The sequence below is a fragment of the Psittacula echo genome (assembly GCF_963264785.1).
Source record: "Psittacula echo genome assembly, chromosome: 10".
NCBI lineage: Eukaryota > Metazoa > Chordata > Aves > Psittaciformes > Psittacidae > Psittacula > Psittacula echo.
In genome coordinates, this window is record NC_137741.1 from 8,454,588 (window position 1) to 8,474,204 (window position 19,617).

General features: G+C 38.7%; 1 protein-coding gene across 6 annotated transcripts in view; it reads left to right on the top strand.

Annotated features, from left to right (window-relative positions):
- Window positions 1-415: 415 nt before the first annotated feature.
- Window positions 416-19,617, top strand: part of ZNF280D (zinc finger protein 280D) — a 49,328-nt gene continuing 30,126 nt past the window's right edge. For 3 of the 6 annotated variants that reach the window (XR_013957770.1, XM_080626694.1, XM_080626696.1), the window contains exons 1-5: window positions 416-539; window positions 5,639-5,787; window positions 9,594-9,659; window positions 9,762-10,126; window positions 16,625-16,742. Coding sequence is in view for 5 of the 6 variants with exons in the window: in XM_080626694.1 (XP_080482820.1) it covers window positions 5,646-5,787; window positions 9,594-9,659; window positions 9,762-10,126; window positions 16,625-16,742 (691 nt within the window). In the remaining variant the exon portion in view is untranslated. Of the gene's footprint in view, window positions 540-3,982; window positions 4,203-5,638; window positions 5,788-7,498; window positions 7,533-9,593; window positions 9,660-9,736; window positions 10,127-16,624; window positions 16,743-19,617 lie in introns of those variants that run through there. The other 3 variants (XM_080626695.1, XM_080626698.1, XM_080626697.1) reach the window with 3 other exon arrangements.

Here is a 19,617-nt window from a genome sequence, read left to right on the forward strand (position 1 = left end):
TTTCCCTAGCTTTTCTTTGGTCACATGTAGAGTTACTAGTGCTTGCGATAGAACGTACCGCAAGACACACGCCTGACCTCCGCTCGCAGCCTACCAAGGGATATTCCCGCCGGCCCTGCACGGCAAGCGCGGCCTACTTACGGCCCGAGGCTGAGGTGAACACTACTCCAGCTCCTGGGCCCGCCGCGGATTTGGCTGCGTGGCGGCGGAGCGCAGGCGCAGCCAGCCCTGAGAAGGCCCGAGGCAGCAGGCACGCAGGCCGAAGCCGGCCGCGGGGTGTGAGGCCCGGCACATGGCTCGTGGCTCCGCCCCCGCGCGGCCCCGCCCCGCGGCTGCCGGAAAGCACGCGCCGCTGTGGGGCTGACCCGCGCTCTACCCGGCAGGCAGCGCGCCGCGCGGCCTCCCCCGGCGGAGGCTGAGGTTGGGCGCCGCGGTCCGGCGATGTGAGGCGCCTCCGCCAGCGCGGCTGCTTCCCATCCCCCCGCCAGCCCGTGACCGAGCCGGGCGGCCTGCCGCGGCCTCTCCGGACGCGCAGCACGGTAAGCCAACCCGCTTCTTGTCCTCGGCCCGCCCTGCCAGGGCGGCCTGCCACCTCCCTGGGCGGAGGGAGCCGCCGCTCGGTTGCTGGCGGGCCGCGGGGGGATTGTCGCCTGTGAGAGCGACGCCATCTTAGGTTGGAGCGCGGCCTTGCACCCCCCTCGCTTTTGTGGGTTGGGACCCCGCGTCGTGAGGGCTTCCTTGGAGCGCCCGCGAGGCTTTGCTGGGAACTGGGGGGTCTGCTTGTATGGGTGGCCTGGGTAGGGCTCTCTCCGCTATGCCTGCGCTGTCTCGGAGTTAGTTGCGGCCAGGGTACACGGCCATTGGCAGCGGGTGCTGGGCTTGCCGCTGGGCCTCTTCTCCTCCCGCCAAGGCTGTGGTATGCGGGCCTCGTCCAAACCCTAACTTGCAGTCTCCGTTGGAGTCCTTGCGGTCACCCGGCGCGGGTAGGCAGGACGGTCAGGCTGTGCCAGAGGCGCCGGCGCTGCGAGCGGAGAAGCAGCTGCTCGGCTGCCCGGGGGGGACTTGGCTTTCTCCCGCGGCCTCGCATCCATCTCAGCTCGGGAGTGTGAACTTCTGACTCGTTTGCAAAGGCAATATTGCCCTTTTCTAGGCGGAGCTTATACCACCTCATGGCAGAGAGGGTGGTGTTGACTGTTTAGATTTGGTTTTGAGGGAAGTTGCTTTATACTTTGGCATTTTAAAGCTTCCAGGTTCAATTTCAGCTTGGTCATTGTTTCTTTGCTGCTGAAACAAATGCAATACTCAATGAAAATAAAACACAGTCATGATGAAGCTGTAGATTGCACCCTCCTCTACAACTAACATGCCATGTGCCTGGATGGGAAGTTATCTGAAAAATACAACGTGCATGCTCACCATATATTATTTACAATATAGATCTTAACTTCCATGTTCATTTGAAGTGTGGCTATTAACTGCGGTTCAGTTAATAAGGAAAAAAATATTTGAATAATTCACTGGTGCTTCTATTACGGAAAGATGACAAGGCCAGCAGGAGAACTTTCTGGTTAAGGTAGATGTCCTCGCTCTTTAAGCTCACTGCCAATTTCATACTAGTGATTTGGTTTCAGTTTTTTTAAGCAAATCCAAAGAAGCGTTGAGTATGGGAAAGCTCACTTGGCTTTGAAAGTGGAACAGGTGAATTGCATCTAAGGTAGTAAATGGGTTTTCGATAACTCTAAATCTGATTGCAGCTGCATTTCTCATGGTTTTATATTGTATTGATTGTGATTAAGGTGCACTTCTACAGATCACTTTCTGCTGTTTTCGCTGTTATACTCTTGTTACATTTAGTAATGTATCATTTTTGTTGATTCACTGTGAGTGCTTATAAATACAGTTTAAAAAAAAACCAACCAAACAACCCCTCTGGTTTGTAATAAACTTAGCTATGTTTAAACATAATTGCCATGATAAATGAAGATGTTTGAACTAGTGCTTTAAAAACCCTTATTTTATGAGAACCTTATTGCTCTTTTGTGCAATAAGTTCAGGTTTGTGGGGTTTTTTTTGTCTTGTATCAGTACATTGCTTGTCTGATAACAATGACAGTGTTCTTAGAATTGTATTTTTCAGGTTGATTATCTCTGCCTGCCTAATGGATTTACCTGGCTAACCTTAGATTTTGCTGGGCAGTTGCCTTTTAAAGTAATATCTTGATACAGTTCAATGATACTTTTTAAGTGCTTTAAAGAATTAGTTCACAATTTTGAAACTTGTTATCCTAGAACAAAACTTTTTTTTATTAGATACATTATTTCATTGGAGTTTTGTACCTCTCAGATCCATGGACTACCTTTAAGGAGATTTTTGTATGAATATGTATATATGCTTATACATCTTAAAAAAACTAGGGAAATAGTTTACTGACAGTAAGTTCATCTTTCTTATCCTGGGGTCTGCACCTCCACTGGGACATTTGTGGAGAGCAGAGAAGAATTCAGTGTTCAGTTTGGCTTTGAGAGCAACCACTAGCTGGATTCCTGGAATGGATTTGCCATGTTAATGTAGTTAAAAGAGCTGAAAACTTGGAATTTAGTTATAATCTAAAAATTGATGTAGTGACTTCCTTTGGCAATGGAGACCATTTGAGCAGATCCTGACACTTGTAATCAAATCCATTCTCCCTTACTGCAACTTTGATTGCTCAGGCCACACGTTTTTTGACCTCTCAGTTGTGCCAGTAAAACTGTTAGTGGGCCAAGTTATTTTTAACCTGCACTGGTTCACGTTTTAGTCCCTTGGAAAGTTGTACTAGCACAACTGAGGGAGCAGTGCAGGAACAGGATGGGAACCAATTAGATTGGCTTTGTTGTCAGGAAAAATGTCAGTGAAAGCTTGGCTTCAAATTATAGCATTGAGATTAAAAAAATACATTAAAAGGTCCGAAATAATGTTTATACTTGTCTTTTAAAAGCTGCCATATGATTTGAGTCACCTTTTCAGAATACTTTAACGTATACATCCTGATTCATGAAATGAAATGCCCTTAAGAGGTGCCACCAGTTGATGTAACTTTCTTGAGGTTGATTTAGACAAGTCTTCAGGAACTCACCAACAAAGTTTTAAGTTGACAAGCAGGTATTCTTTATTGCAGTGCCGGGAGACACGGGGAATCATTCCTCCAAGCGTGTCTCTCCCAAGCATCAACCAGGCTGTGATTATTTGTACTTAAACATACATATTTATTAGATTACATACATTACATCATACTTTTAGAGAATGCCTCCTGTACGCACACAAAAATGTGGTAGTGGGCTTTCGGACCCCTAGTGGTTATTTCTTCATCGCTGTGTTTTAGGATAGCTGTCATAGCAGTAACCACCAGGCAGTTCTGGCAAAGCTTATCTTAGTAATTTCCTTTTCTCTATAGTTGCTAACAAACCCTAATGTTCCTGAGGCTACTTACTTACAACCCTATTCTTCAGTCAGCACCTTTCTTCAAAGTCCGTGGCTATGTTATGAAATTACTTTTAACTGTATTAAAAAATCAGCTGCATTATAGTGTAGCTGAGGTTATCACGTGTATCTTGTTAGAATTCTGCTAACATAAAGATTGCTGGTGCCTATTTTGTGTTTTTAGTATAAATTACACATGCTCTCATTTGCATTCTCTGAGCACACTGTATAATTGATTACTTTATTACTTGAGGTCAAATACAACTTTTATTTATTTATTTTTTAAATGAAAAACAACCCCTCAACGCATGTTTATGTTGTCAGTTCCATGAAAAAAAGAATCTGAAAATAGTCTTTCATTGTGCCGTGAAGTCTAATAAACTTTGCCTCTGTGCTAGTAAAGAAAAGGTGTTCTAAGGAATGTCCTTCAACAGAGTCATACTCTGGCAAAGACCTTTAAAGATCATCATGTTCAACCACTACCCCAGGTCTGCCAAGTCCACCACTAAACCATATATAATAAAGAAAAGTAATTTATTTTAGGAGGTACCAGTTTATGATTATGAATGTAATCTTGATTTTTATTTTTTTTTTTCACCTTGTATGTAAGGTTTCAGTGACATAAACATATACATTAGTGCTGATCTGATGCCTTGGCTATTGGGTTTATGAAGTTAAACTGTCAGAACTTCTAGCTGCTAATAGTAGAAAGTCAGGTTTCCTGAACTGCTTTGCTTTGTCAGGTAAGTGTTGTATCAGCATAAGAATGAAAGAAGTATTGGTAATATTTTTTGTTGGGAGTAGCCTGCTAGTAAGACCAGAAATACTGATTGTGGCCTTCATGAAAGGAACTGTGGCTCAGATATTCTTCATTTTTTGTCAAAGCAGTCCAGTGATGAATTGAATTTCATGTGCTTAAGTGCTCATTAATTTCAAGGAATTCCTATAGTGGCTGGATATTAATATTTGTATACTGGCTGGGTTCTTCATGCAAAACTGCATTGTTTCTTCTCCAGTTCACCAAAAAATGGAGACACTAAATTTTGTTATGTTCTGTCTCTAAGGCAAAGCAAGTACCTTGGTATGGGGGACCCTGATGCAGGTTATTGCTGAGACAGCACTGTGGTTTTATGAAATTACTGGTCTTACTAACAATTAGATCATTGGTAGTATGTGTAAAGAAATATGAAATTTCCTTATTTCCATACAGGGAAGTTCAGAAATACTGCCAAGATTATGTTAGAGGATGCGAAAAGAAAGAAGAAAACTTAATTGGCCATCACTATTTAAAAACAAACAAACAACAAACAAACCTAAAAAAAAACGCAAATCAAAGCCATTTGTGGTTAGAAGTACTGATGTTAATTCCAGAACTTACATATTTTCATACATGACTTTTTTTCCTTACTGTAAGAGTAAGTCTCCTGGCACAAGGGATTCAGTCTAGTGAGATAAATGTAAAATTTTTATGAAGTCCTAATTGATGATTGTGGGCATGGGTTGGGAATTTGGTTTTTTTATTGTTGTGGGTTTTTTGTTTCAGGGTGGGGTTTGGGTTTGGTTTTCTTGTGGGTGATTTGTTTGGGTTTTGTTCTGTGGGTTTTTGTGTTAGTTTTGTGTGGTTTTGAAGAAAATGTGACTGTATGGGAAGGCCTGGCAAAATCTTAGAAAATCTGTGGGGTTGTGGTAGGGTGGGGATTTGGTTGGGTTGGGTTTATTTAGATGTAAAGAGATTAAAGCTGTAATTAGTGTTTCAGTAACTCGGTTGTGCAAGGTTATATTACATGCTGCTTAATAGGGTCTTTGTGTTTCTTGTGTATCACTTACCAGGAATAGGAGTATTTTTTTTTAAGATACCTTGCATTGTGGTGTCAGAGGCTTCTTTTGATAGTTACAGGGGGATTATAAAAAAAAGTAGTTAATGTGGAGGCTGTCTTTGGTCTTTTCTCATCCTTAGTAGGAAAAATTGGAATTTAGGTAATTACCAGAAAGGTGATGTGATAACCAGTCTTTGAAGATCTTCTACATCAGATCAGGTTCAACCTGTACAGAACATGGTGGGTGGGGAAAGGGAAAGAATTATTGTCAAGTGCAGTAATCTTTACTGAACAGTGAAATGTTTGTTTCATGAAAGTACTGAATGGTTTGCTATTTGTGTTTTGTTCTTTTTTTTGGCTAGTTTCAAGATGGCAGAGTTATTTATGGAATGTGAAGAAGAGGAGCTAGAACCATGGCAGAAGAGAGTGAAAGAAGTGGAAGAGGATGATGACGATGATGACGAGCCAATCTTTGTTGGAGAAATCTCAAGCTCGAAGCCAGCTAGTACATGTAAGATGACATTTTCTATAATTTAAAATAGGTCCTTCTGTGTGTGAAAACTTTAAACTTAATTTAAAAATAGAGGGTTTTTTTTTTCCCCCCTTAAAAGTAATACTTAAGAAATTCTACATCTTAAAGCTGTTTTGTGGGTCAGTGTCATACTGAAAACTTGAATTCTTAAGAAATTCTGTTCTAAAATCTAGGTTGTGTGCAGCTCTGTCTACCTTTAAACTTCAGTCTCTACAGTCAAGGACATTTGAAAGTGTTAGTCTTAGCAATATGGTTAACAATCAAATATATATAGTGCTGAAACCATGCATGCAATTGCGCTCTACGTAGTTGATATTTGGTTACATACTTGGAAGTGTCTCCCTGCTATAGGAATGTGTGTGAATTTAAGTATCTGTTTTTTCTCCACCCCACGTTTCATGTGTTGGTGGACAGTCTGATTGAGTGGACATCATTCTGGCAAAACCAAGGTAACTGTCTTAAAGTGTCTATAATAAAAACACAATCAGGAAAAGTGATTAATGTGAAAATGGTAGAAGCCTCCCTGTTAAGAGAGAGATTTTCATTAATAATAACAAATTCATTCATCCCCTCTAAAGCAAAGAGGTGGTTTTTTTTCATCAAATTCTGTAGTTTTCTCCTAATGCAGCCAGTGCAGGGAGTGAGGTTAGGTGGTTGTGATGAGAGCAGATGTGTCAGAATTCCATGTTTGTCCTGTGCTTGTGCAGGTAAGTAAAGAAGAACATCACTTTTATTACTTAAATTTTAATAATGAAACTTCTTGTTTTCTGTGTGTGTTGATCTTGCAGTCATTTATTATGAGGTGTGACTTAAGGTTTCTCTAGCTACTGAATACTCAGGATATTGCCTGGTGAGGTTACTGTTTTCAGTTCGTGCCTCATCTCTTTATCCACGATTTCCATAGTTGTTTTCTTAAGGTGTATAGTTTGCAGTGAAGAATCTCAAGACAAAATGTTAAACTAAGCTTTCTGTTATACTCTAATGCATGGACTTTAGAACTGTTACTAGCTGTTCAGTCAGTTTAGTTCATGATACTTCCATCTCACATCTGAACTCTATTTTACTTTGTTACTACGCACTGGGATAGTAAGTCTAATGATTCTTGCACTAGCTTAAAAAAGTGGAAAATTATGCTTTAAAGAAAGACTGAAGCTGATGTTTAAGTTCTCTAATCTGAAAATAGTTCCTATGTTTCTTAATATTTTAAAAATATGCTAGAGCCTCTTGAAAATGTGAGGAATGTTTTAAAATTGCTCTAAGAAATTTTCTGCAGTTCCAGACTTCTAGAAGGACTGAAAAATAACCTTTATTACTGTTTTCTGGAAGGTCCTGAGACCTCTGGATGGCTGCTGGTCCTTGGCAGTAGGTCATAGCATAGAACAGCTGTTAAGGCACAAGGCAGACATTGGAACAACAAATATGCCAAGTTTCATTGCAGTTGTTGTAGTCTCAAGAATTTTTTGTAGTCATAAAGGATAGAAATAGTTCAGATGAGAACATATAATTTTAATATGCTTCAGCAACTCAAGAACTTCGGTAAAAGATACTTAAAATGTATACATCATATTCTAGTGTTGTCCATACTCGGTCCTGACACAAGTAAAATCGCTTATGGTGTAACTTTTTACTTTATCTCTTTTCCTTCTCTTTCCTCAACTTTTCTCTTTGTAATCTTCACTATCAAAAACAGCTATGGAAGAATGACCTCAGTTCTTCTCTGGCTTGTAAGTAGTATTACCTGGCAGTAGTCAGGCTTCAGTTTATTGTTGGTGATAGGCAAGAAACAGTGAACTCAACTTTTCTTATCACTGTTGTTTAGTTTTTCCCCTGGGAAAATTCCTGTGTGATGAGATGAAACATTAGATGACAAATGGAAACTTGCTTATAGTTCTAAATTTTCTGAAAGGTATATTTTCTGCAGTACATAGTGTATTTATTTATTTATTTTTTTAACCTTTTCCTGACAATGCAATTATGAGTTCTTATACAGACTGGTGTGGAAAACATGAAGTAATAGATAAAAACTCAACTTTGACCTGCTGGTACAGTGTCATGTACGATAAAGTGCTTCTGATGTACTGGAGGATTAGTTTGACTAGGATGGAAAGTAATTTACACTTTGTTCCCTTTACCATTTCCTGCAATTGTTCATTTTTCCTACAGTTACTGCTCGTATTTCTTGCTTCCTTTTCATAATGATACAAACCTGTAATTTGTTGCTACTTTAAAATGTTGTTCTGCATGTTACCTTTCTTATACTTCAGTGCTCTTTTACTTACACAGGCCAAATAACACTTTGATGGGGAAGGGAACGGGTCGCATCAAGGCTGTGATGAATCGCTTGAGTCATGTAAATCTAGTTTATAATTCCGAATCACAGAGTTATTGACATTTTCTGTTTAAAAACAGTAAAATCTACCTTTGCATTTTAGGAGGTCAGTTGTGTGTACATCAGACTGTCCAAAGCTGAATATACTTTGTGAGACAACCTTTAGGATAGAGGGGTTTGTTTTGTAGGTAGATGAAGTTTCATTTCACTCTGGAATTCAAATGTGAAGTATAGACTTATTAACAAGCACGAAGAAGCATGTATTCAGCTAAATACCAATTTAAGATAACTCTTGCTCATAGTGTTGTGTTGAAGTAAAAATAATATTACTGTTACAGAATGAGATTTTGTCGTAGCTTAGGAAATGTAAACCTGTTTGGGTCTGTTTGCAGCTGCTTTTTTATTAGTATGATCTAAATGCAGGTGACAGGTTGAAAGCTGTGATCTTCTGAGCTCTACTGCTACTAGTTTTATTCATCAACCTCAGTAGTATATACTAATGAGCCATTGCTGCTGGAGACAGCCTTAAGGTTGTTAAATGCAATGTGTAATTACTCTTCATTGTTTGAGATCTGACCCTGGCTTAAGAAGGAACTTCAAATCTTGTTGGTTAGATAGTGGAGGGTCAATCTAATTTCATATGCATATTTTCACATGTCAGAGCAAGTGACTCAACTGCAGCAGTTACGAAACTGAGGATCTGGGGTAGAAAAATACTTGGATTTGATGAATAATTTTGTAACTTTCTGAAATGATCAGAAACCCCAGACTAAGATGTAGAAAGTTGGGGAATGTTGGTGGCATTAGCTAGTGAGTAAATGTTAAATCTAAGAAATTACATGTGTTTCCTGCGAGCTAGAACTCTGGTCATAGACTACCATGTAGGATATTGAAAAAAATCAATTCTTCTGTAACGCAGTTCCAATACTACAGCTACTTTGGTTGCTGGTCTGTTCATTTGTCTTTCACACTGGAAAATGGAGATCATGAAGTCTATACCCAAGTTTGTAAGTGCTGCATTTTCCTGTAATACAGAAGCAAATTGTGTGGTTACTGGTTGAGACAAAATGCTTCCTTTAGTGTAGAGCAGTACAGTATTTGGGAACTTATTATATATATGAGAAATGCAAGTAAATAAATGCATTATAATCACCAAAGCTAAATATTTATTAAATGTTCTTCTTTGTTTGCAGACATATTTGTGTGTTAATCTGTGTCTTATAAAACAAAAACTGAGGTTCTTAGGTGAACTAGCTTAACCTAAAAGGAGGGGAGAATTCATCTTAATTTGTACAAATTGCACTTTGTTTTGCCAGGTATTTATTTTAGAAATAATCTTCTAATCTATTGGTCAAATCCTAATTGGCTTACTTAGTGGATATGAATGCTACTTTTATTTTGAAAAGCAATTAAGCTATTAATTTAACTGCAATTAAGATAATGTAACTTTTGACAGATATATTGAACAGAGTCAACTTCAGCTCATCACGAAGGGGGATACAGAATGGTGCACCCAGTAGAGGTACTTTATTGTCCTAATATGGTAATTAAAAAAAAAAGCAACGCTTATGAGACATCTGACTGCAAAATTATAGAAAGATAACTTTGAAATCCTTTGCAACAGGTACAGTTACTACATTCAAGTCTGACAGTCACCATTACGCGCCATCTGCCTCCAGTCCCAGTGCCATGCCTGTTTCATCCGTCTTTCAGTCTGTATCCAGACCTACAACTAGCTCTGTAGCAGTTCAGCCATTGTCTATACCAGTGAATGTTTCAGGAACTTCACCGCAGAGACCGGTTGCTGGATGTTTATCAACACAGCAGATGCCTGGGTCAAGTTTGGGAATGTCACAGCCTGTTAGCAGACCTGTAACTGTTCCAGTAACAACACAGCCAGTATCGAGAAATATCACGGTTCCTGTAGTGGCTCAACCTGTATCCAGGCCAGTGACTACTCTAACAGCAGAGCCTGTAATACTTGATCAGGTAAACTTTTATTCCCTTAAACTATCAAAGACCGGGGTGCAGTTACTTTTGAATAAATTAATAAGCAACATGCTGAGCCAGTCTGGTAATTTGAAGACCCGGACTAGTTTATAGACTAGCATTATGTAAACTGTTAAGATTCTAGGACCGTAACCTGGCACTGGTGAATTGAAATATATATTTAAATATACTGATTTGCAAGACGCAAAGATGGTAGCTTTAGTAACAGTGGAATTTCATTAAATGAAAATCTTGGACATAAGAGAAATAAGTACTATTTAGGTTATGTTGTGTGGAGAAATAATAGAAATTCACATTCTCTAAATTTTGCAGATTTTTTTTGGTCAGAGACAAATCCTCTATATTGATAAGTTTATTCCATTTTTAAATAGCTTGCATTTGGTGTTTAAAGTAACATTGCCCTTTTTCCACCTGATTTTTACAGACCCTGTCTTGGGATTTTTGCTTCTTAAGGGAATACTATATGGTAGCTCCTGAAGTGTTTCTGCTTTGTGGTTCACTTAGCACCTGTAGTGAAACAGTAGTATGGTAAGGAGGGCTTAAGTAACCAAAAGTTGCAGGGTCAGTAGGTGAAACAATTTGGCAACATAATTGTTCTGTTTGAAAAGCCCAAGGGAAGGATGCACATAGTTTGTGTATCAGAGGTCTTCCTGGATTGCCACAGAACCTCAGAATGATAACTTTAGGGAGTCAAGTTAAATGCTGGTTTTATTGCTTTAGCTGGACGTTTGTGACAGAATGAAGAAAATTTCATACTTGGATGAGATAAGCTATGATACCATTATTGAAAACAATTTAAGATTAAACTGTTCAGACAATGTACCTATAATATTAACTATTTCTGTCAGGTTTAAATGAAGCCTGACAGTAGGTTCCATATCTACCATCCACACAAATATACACACCTGTCATTGTCTCAGCTGTTAGTCTTTTGGTATAAATAAAAATTATGTGGTTTAACATATTCTGCATTTGTTGAACAGGGCAATCAGTCTGAGCATAGTTCATAAGGCCATTAAGGCATGAGAATTAGAGGTTCTTCTCAAGACTTGTGGCTAAATCATTGCCCATGGGTGGCTGTATTTTAAGAAAAACAATGCAAAGTAATCATTGCCCATCAATTGGGTAGCTGAATCTCTGGCCAATTCATTAGGAAAGAGCTAATGTTTTCCAATTTTGAGTCTTCGGCAGATGATTGATAGTTTGCAGAGAGAAATTGTGGACATGTCTAGTGAGGGGGGTTAGCTTAATCAGTCTCTGACTGTGTGTAAGAATGCCTAAAAGTGACATAGGCAGAAGTCAAGATACCAGTAGGACATTTAGGTTGCCTCTGGAGTTCTCATAAATCTGTCCTTATACAGCAGGACAGATTGATATAGAAAGGACTGTTACTTCACATGAGGTATACATGTTTCAAGTCTGTGAATTTTATTTTTATAAATGTTAATTAGGACATAGTATGCTTTACAAAATCCTTCAGAGGAGTGTTAGGATATCTTGCAGAATCTTTACTGCAAGAGAAAATCCATTCCTTCACTTCCCTCACACATATATGCTTATGTTTTTTGTTCTAATAGATAAAGCTGCTGGTGGCTTCTATGTTGTTGTTATTAGAGAACCTTAGAGTAAACAGACCTAGGAAAGCTGAACTTCTCCAAAAGGTATATGTAAGCTGGACAAAACTCATCAAGACAGTGATTTGCTTTAAAGGCACTACGCACACAGCACTTGTAAGAGTTTTCTCATTCATTGAGTTTACTTTCAACAGGAATGTCACAGATGAGACTTAAGTTTTATAGTCTTACTTTGCCAAAATCTGCAATTTCTTCCTTGGCAGAGAAACACCTATTTGAAGAAATAGGATTTTTCAAGGTACATGGCATGGAAAAGAATTTTTTATTTTATTTTAATTTTATTTTTTTTTTTAGGGAGGTACTATAATACAGCTTCTTGGGCAAGATTCTGTGATTTTTTATTTTTTTTTTAATATCATTTGTGCCACATTGCCGTTTGCTGTTAGAATCATAGAATAGAATAGTTAGGGTTGGAAAAGACCTTAATGTCATCTAGTTCCAACCTCCCTGCCACAGGCAAGGACACCTCACACTAAACTGTGTCACCCAAGGCTCTGTCCAACCTGGCTTTGAACACCACCAGAGATGGAGCATTCACAACTTACTTGGGCAACTCATTCCAGTGCCTCACCACCCTAACAGTAAAGAACGTCTTCCTTATATCTAATCTAAACTTCCCCTGTTTAAGTTTGAGCCTGTTACCCCTTGTCCTGTAGTCAGTCCCTGATGAAGAGTCCCTCCCCAGCATCCCTGTAGGCCCCCTTCAGATACTGGAAGGCTGCTATGAGGTCTCCACGCAGCCTTCTCTTCCCCAGGCTGACCAGCCCCAACTTTTTCAGCCTGTCTTAATATGGGAGGTGCTCCAGTCCCCTGATCATCCTTGTGGCCCTCCTCTGGACTTGTTCCAACAGTTCCATGTCCTTTTTATGTTGAGGACACTGGAACTGCACACAGTATTCTAAGTGAGGTCTCACGAGAGCAGAGGAGCAGGATCACCTCCTTCGACCTGCTGGTCATGCCCCTTCTGATGCAGCCCAGGATATGGTTGGCTTTCGGGGCTGCCAGCTCATGTTCATTTTCTCATCGACCAACACCCCCAAGTACTTGTCCTCAGGGCTGCTCTGGATCTCTTCTCTGCCCAACCTATAGCTGTGCCTGGGATTGCTCCGACCCAGGTGTAGGACCTTGCACTTGGCATGGTTAAACTTCATAAGGTTGGCATCAGCCCACCTCACAAGCGTGTCGAGGTCCCTCTGGATGGCATCCCTTCCCTCCAGTGTATCAACCGAACCACACAGCTTGGTGTCATTGGCAAACTTGCTGAGAGTGCACTCAATCCCGCTGTCCATGTCAGCAACAAAGATGTTGAACAAGACAGGTCCCAAAACTGATCCCTGAGGGACACCTCTCGTTACTGGTCTCCAGCTGGACCTTGAGCCATTGATCACTACTCTTCGTGTGTGGCCATCCAGCCAGTTCTTTATCCACCGAGTGGTCCATCTATCAAGCTGATGTCTCTCCAATTTAGAGACAAGGATGTCATGCGGGACAGTGTCAAATGCTTTGCACAAGTCCAGGTAGATGACATAAACTGCTCTGCTGCTGTTCTTAGTGTCATATGTATATTATCTATATTTTTATTCATGTCCTTGGTTTGAATTCTTCATTCCCCTTGGGATTTCTGTGATGTTTTTGTTCACACCTTTTCTGTTTCTTCCTGACTTGATTCTTCCAGAGGGGCAAGGGTTTCAGATAATTTTTTCTGGGCAGTGTTTGGCATTTGGATCTTCAGCTTCCAGATGTTGAAACTCAGCAGAGAAAGTAAAATTTTGCAGCTGTGAGGTATGACTAGACACTGTGGCAGGACCCCTTTTTAGCTGAACATCCTTTAGAGTGCCTTTGCATTCCTAATATGCTGCAGTATTTCTTAATCTCAGGATGTGACAGTGTTGTCTGTGGGAACTGATTGCTTTTGATTGCAAACTGACTTGGAACACATTTCCTCAATTTCATAACATGTAGATCTATAATATGTCATTTGTTAATGTTTGCTATTCCAGTTTTATCATTGAAAATACCCATTTCCAGCCACAGGATTGATTCACTGACTTACTGTGAAAGACTAGTTTTTGTGTTCTTGTTACTGCACTATGTTAATGCAGTTCCAGAAATTCAGAGTTTAATTTGGCTTCAGTTGTACTGTTCACAGCAATTCTAATTCAGTCAGAGCTAGTGCTGTTGTGTATGATGGCACATATATATATACAACATATGTATACGTTGTATATGTTGTATATGATCCTCTTTAAGAAAAATTTGTTCTTAGGGGTGAAAATTTTCTCTGTTTCAGCAATCACAATGCTCTCCCAATAAGCCCCAGCCAATTTTGTCTGTATCTTTCTCCTACTTAATAGGAACTTTTGTCAGTCTGAGTGTGATTTAGGTTCCAGTTGCTCCTAGATAATTTTGGGAGAGCAAACATCCCGCACCATACATGGTAATTTATAGTAATACATAGTAATACAGTTACTGTGTTGGTTTCGACAGTTAGGACATCAGTGATGCACAGTATGAACTCAGTATTTTCACTAGTCGCTTGGAAAACTAAGAGTGGTGGTGGATTATTTTTCTTCACTTGAGCCTTAGGATATTAATTTATAATGATGTTGGGTTTTGCTTTTCTGCATTAGAGAACACATGTATGTTGGTTGGATTTTGTATTTTTCATTAATGTGGTAACTGGTTTTCTTTTTGTGCTTTCTAAAGCATGTGAAGATACTGGGGGGGTTGTATGTAAAATGATAGAGCCAAATTGCGTGAAAAGAATAATTATAAACAGACAAGGACATTTGAAAGTGACAAGACTTTGAGTTTCCAGGTTATCTGCTTTTACTTTTTTCCTTGCCAGGTATTTTGAGTATATTCTAGGGAGATGTACACATGCTTTCAAAATACCCAGGCTATTATTTTGAAGAAAGTTAAAATGTTAGCAGCACATGAAAATAAATCAACCACAGATTTTGCATGTGCCTATTGTATTGGTCATATTTTAAATGTAGGTGGAGAGCATAGTCTTCCACACTAAGAGCCTGCCACCAGCAGCCAGTAGCATTAGTTGGCCTTGAAGTAGGGTTTAGCTGAAGCTGCTTGGTTTGTAATTTGTTTCACTAGTTAGTCTGAAACCATTGTGGCTACAGTAAGAACCTGCTGTTCTGTGACTGCAACTCAAGTAAGTGTTACTTCTAACAGACTAGAGCAGAGAAATTGAATAACTATTTCTCAGCTACTCTAGAAAGTTTAATTTGGTTAGATTGGATGAGGTCACTCCCCAAAAGAGAGAATGGATCTTCATTATCATTAAGGTTCTTCAGGTTCTTCGTTTAAGAGATGTACAACAAAATGCAGGATGGCAAGAGGCGTCTACCTAGTTGTTCAAATATTTTCTCATACTTAGAAGTCCTAAAATAGCCTATCATACCTATATGTTTGCTTGTGCACCTAAATTGTGAAAACTTTCACCACACAGATGTTTTCAAATAAATAGCACGGTTGTGAATAGGAGGCATTTTTTGAGATTGATTTTTACAGCAGGAAGTGTTTTTGCCTTTGTCTCATTAATACACAGACTTTGTCATCAGTGTATGTGTCTTGGGTGATTATTTTTTTTTTTTTTCCGAGGAAAATGGAGCTACTTCTGTCAGATTTTTTGTTTCACAGTACAGCTTGATGAAGTGTGAGCAATGGAATTATTTCAGAGTAGAAAGATCAAGTTGTCAGTATTTTGGCATTCATACCTTAACATTGAAATTAATCCTAACTCTATTATAAGGTTTTTTTATAGTTCCTTATTACTATTGCTGAAAATATTTTATGTTTCAGGTTGATTGTGTTAGGATATATGGCTTAGTGAGATGTGAACAGTACTGATGAACTTTGGTAAGAGTATTTCTCCTACCTTGCCCTGAACCTTGAATAAGTGTAAAGAGAACAAATTTTCATGTTTCTTTTCCCTCCTGATATTACCTATTCAGTGATCAGTGAAGGCATTTAATTTTAAAGGTTTCCAGTGTTGGAGCCAGGAAATGTGGACTGTTTAAGTTTCTGTTATTAAAGGGCAAGCCTTTTAAACTGAATGGTAAGAGAATACCTGTGATTGGAGGTGCACAAAACTTAATATGAGAAGGCACTAAGTAACATGAACCAACTTTTACATTAGCTGTGTCTTTCAAAAGAGGTTTTGATTGTTATTTACAGAAGTCCTTATGAAATTACATTAAAGAAAAAAAGCCTTTAGTAATATTGTGTATGATTGCCATTCCCAGTCAGCATCCTATAGATACTTTTACTTCAGTTAAAGCTTGACCACTTAGTAGAATTTGACTTATTTAACATCATCTTGCTTTGAGAAGCTTCTGCTTGCTGCAAGTTTATACTACTTTTGAATTGTGTTTTCTGATCTTTTAAATTGCACTTAGCAGTTACACAAGAGTAACACACAAATGCCTGAGTTTTGGTTGAAGGAAGAAAGTATTAAGAGGTTTTTTTTTTTGAAAGATGAGTGTAATTTGAAGTATCATCAGACTTTCCAACAAAAGCAGTTACAGTTAGCAATTCAAACAGGTTTAGTAATACTCCATAAGATGGACTTTCCCAGGTCTTATGGTTGTTTTTACTATTCTGATACACAGCTATGAATAAATTAACAAGCACTGATGAGAGTTGAAAACTTATTAAAATGTCAAAAGAAACTATTTTGGGGAGATTGTAATTAACTTGATTTACAGCTGAGTACTTAGGAGTACTTTTAAGCAATCATATGTTTTTAAAATAAACCCTTTGAAGCCTGCAAGTAAAAAAATGTTAAACTTAAAATTTCTTTTCCCTCTTGAAAATATCTTATTAGGATTATATTATGGATTCTCCACCAGCTGCACCAGATAATACATCTGGTATACTGTTTGGTGTGAGAGAGAACTCGGGAGTCCCACAGTACCAGACTGGGCCAGCAGTGAATGTAACAGGTGGGTATAACTGTAGTAGTTGATGTGAGAAAGAAACAGCCTGATGTCATTTAGCTGGAGTGCAAATCTTTGAGTTACAACTTTAAATAGGATTTCTAGAATATAGTGTAGTTACTTTATTCTTCCCTCTGTACTTAAGACTGTATAATGTTAAATGAAATAACCTTTGGACCCTTGTGTTGTCAGACTTCGCTTTTCAGTGCATTAGACTGACTGTAATATCAACTGATGTCTTATAATGCTCATTTAGATAGGAAAAAAGTATTGCTAGATCTACTGTATTTTTTTTTTTAGACTGATAAAGGATCATTTTCAGTATATCCAGAACTCTTTGACTAGCATGAATAAGAATGATTTTTAGCACAAGAGGGGCTGTCAACAGTACAAGAAGAACTTTGAGTCTGCTGAGTGGATTCCCTTCAATGATGGATGATGGTCTTGGTGTCTTGACTGCTATGTGTAGAAGCTGGAGTAGATGAGATCAAAAGAATCTTGCCTGAAAAGGTGGGGAAGGGAAAGAGTACACAGTTTGATAATATTGTTTGGTTTTGGGTTGGTTTTTTGTTGGTTTTTTCTTTTTCCCCAACTAGCTAAATTGTGTTTCAGCAGAGAGTATTAAACCTACTTTAAAAACAAACCAAAAAGCACCCTTTTTTATGTCACAGCAAGTGAAGTAGATAGGAAGCATGCAGTGTACTCAATCTTAAATAGGCTATAGCTTGGGACTTCCCTTCTCTTTTGTGAAGGATTGTACTTTTGTAATAATGGACCAGAATCCTGTCATTCAGTCTGTAACTTACAGATTACAGTTGTTTTTGATTCTTCCAGGAGGTAACAGGTTATGTACAATGAATGACCTAACTGGTCATACTAAAAAGTTATGTTGAACAGAGTGGTTGCTGGTTTATTCTCCTCGATGTGATGATTCTGCATCTCTTAGATACACTACCAGACCTTCTTTGATAAGTATTTCCTTGCATGTGTCCAACTATTCTGTGATCTCATTCTTGTCTTACTGGGTTTCATAACTTTTTGTTAAAGGTCGTATTTCTTGCAAATGTTCAGTATTCCATCCATTGTTCTCTAAAGAATAAAGTTTTTTATTAATTCTTTGTTGATTCTTTAGGAGACCTGCTTGCATATTTAAAGCTTATTTGTGTTAGCCTGTTTTCAAGGAATAATTGAATACTTAAAAGCATCCAGGATTGTAATTCAAAACATGTTAAATATACCATGTTTAGTCTATCTTTATTTCTGTAAGATGACAATAGGTTTTAGAAATGCAAAGGTTTAAAGGTGTGGGTTGAAACACGAATATCTTTGTCACAGAAGGCAAACTTAGGATACATATAATTTTACAACAAGGAATGTCTGTGTATTGTGTGGTTTGGCCTGTATGGTCAGATCACTTCTGATGTCTGTGTTCATGTTGATTGTATGTCCCAGTGCCTACTTGACTGCTGGTGCTATGCTTCTTTTTAGTTCACATGGAGCGCTGTGGGCAAAAGACATTCTGGAATATGTTATTTGAAAGCAGAATCTGTTTAGGAACTGGCCTGTGGTATGTGGGACAGTTGAGCATGGATCATTAAAGACTTTTTTTTTTTTTGGCTTAAGATAGCATAAATATTAATTTCTGAGGTCTAAGTAGGAAAGGACAAGCTGCTAATAGACAGCAACCAGTCATTTTTAAGTTTGCTAAATAGGTGATATTGTTAACTTAAGCAGCATTGGTTACTTATCTGCAGGTTGGATGGTCACTGGGGATGTACATAAAACTGTAGCTTGCTTTCTGAGAATATTTTGAGATCATTCTTCCACTAACTTTACCCCCTTGGAGGAACCAGAAAATGTCATAATGACTAAAAGAACTGTTCTCTTGTATTTAGGAGTTGACCGGGCTGTACACGTGTATTCATAACATTACATTAATAGTAGATGTTGGTGAGGGATTGTGCACCAGAGGCCTGAAGCAATTTGGTTTTCATACCCTTTTCTGTTAATTTGATCTGTTAGCACGGTATACTTGATGCTTTTATTGTAGGTTACCACTTCTGTGTCTTTTGCCATTGTTCATAAAGTCTGGCCCAGCTAGCAGAGATGCACCCAATAGTGTGAAGGATTTTACAGTAGTGTTGTAATACGTGTTGAGAAACCTTTTGGCTTGGTGATACAGCATCCAGTATACTTTACTCCTTGCTATCATTTTAGATATTGTACACAGTAATACCGTGTGTCTGAGAATAGCCAACTGTTTTGTAGTAGGTACAAAACATTGTCAAAAGTACTCACTAATAGCATGAAGTGAAGGTAATAGACTCCTGAGCAGCCTGAGAACTAAACAAGAATTGTTTGGCTGCTTCTTGTCTCAGCTGTCTCGAGTACCTGAAGTCCCTGACAGTTGTAGCTGTGTGGAATGCTGGGTAGAGGATTGGACAAACTAGTCTGGAACACGGGTGATCTACACAGCAGCTGTGTATACACCCTAGCTGAGAGAGGCACTGTGGAAAAAAAGAGGAATCAGTCTGATTTATACTGACTAGATATTAAATAATACTTGGAATTGATTTGATTATTTTTCATAATAGGCTTTTTTATTTTTCCAATGAACAAACAACAATTCAAATACAAACCTGTGTATATTCTGAAAGGGAGAATTTATTAGATCAAAGTTGTATAAGCTGAGTTAAGAATGTTCACCTTTATAAATGCTTGAAATAGCCTTCAGACTTTAATTGGAATTATTACCAAATTTGTTGCCATGTAAAAATAGTCTTTTCTTCCAAGTCAGGTTTTCTACAGTAAAAACAATACTTTTTTTACTTTTGTAAAACCGGCCAGACCTCCTGTGTTATCCCTGGCTGTCATTACACAA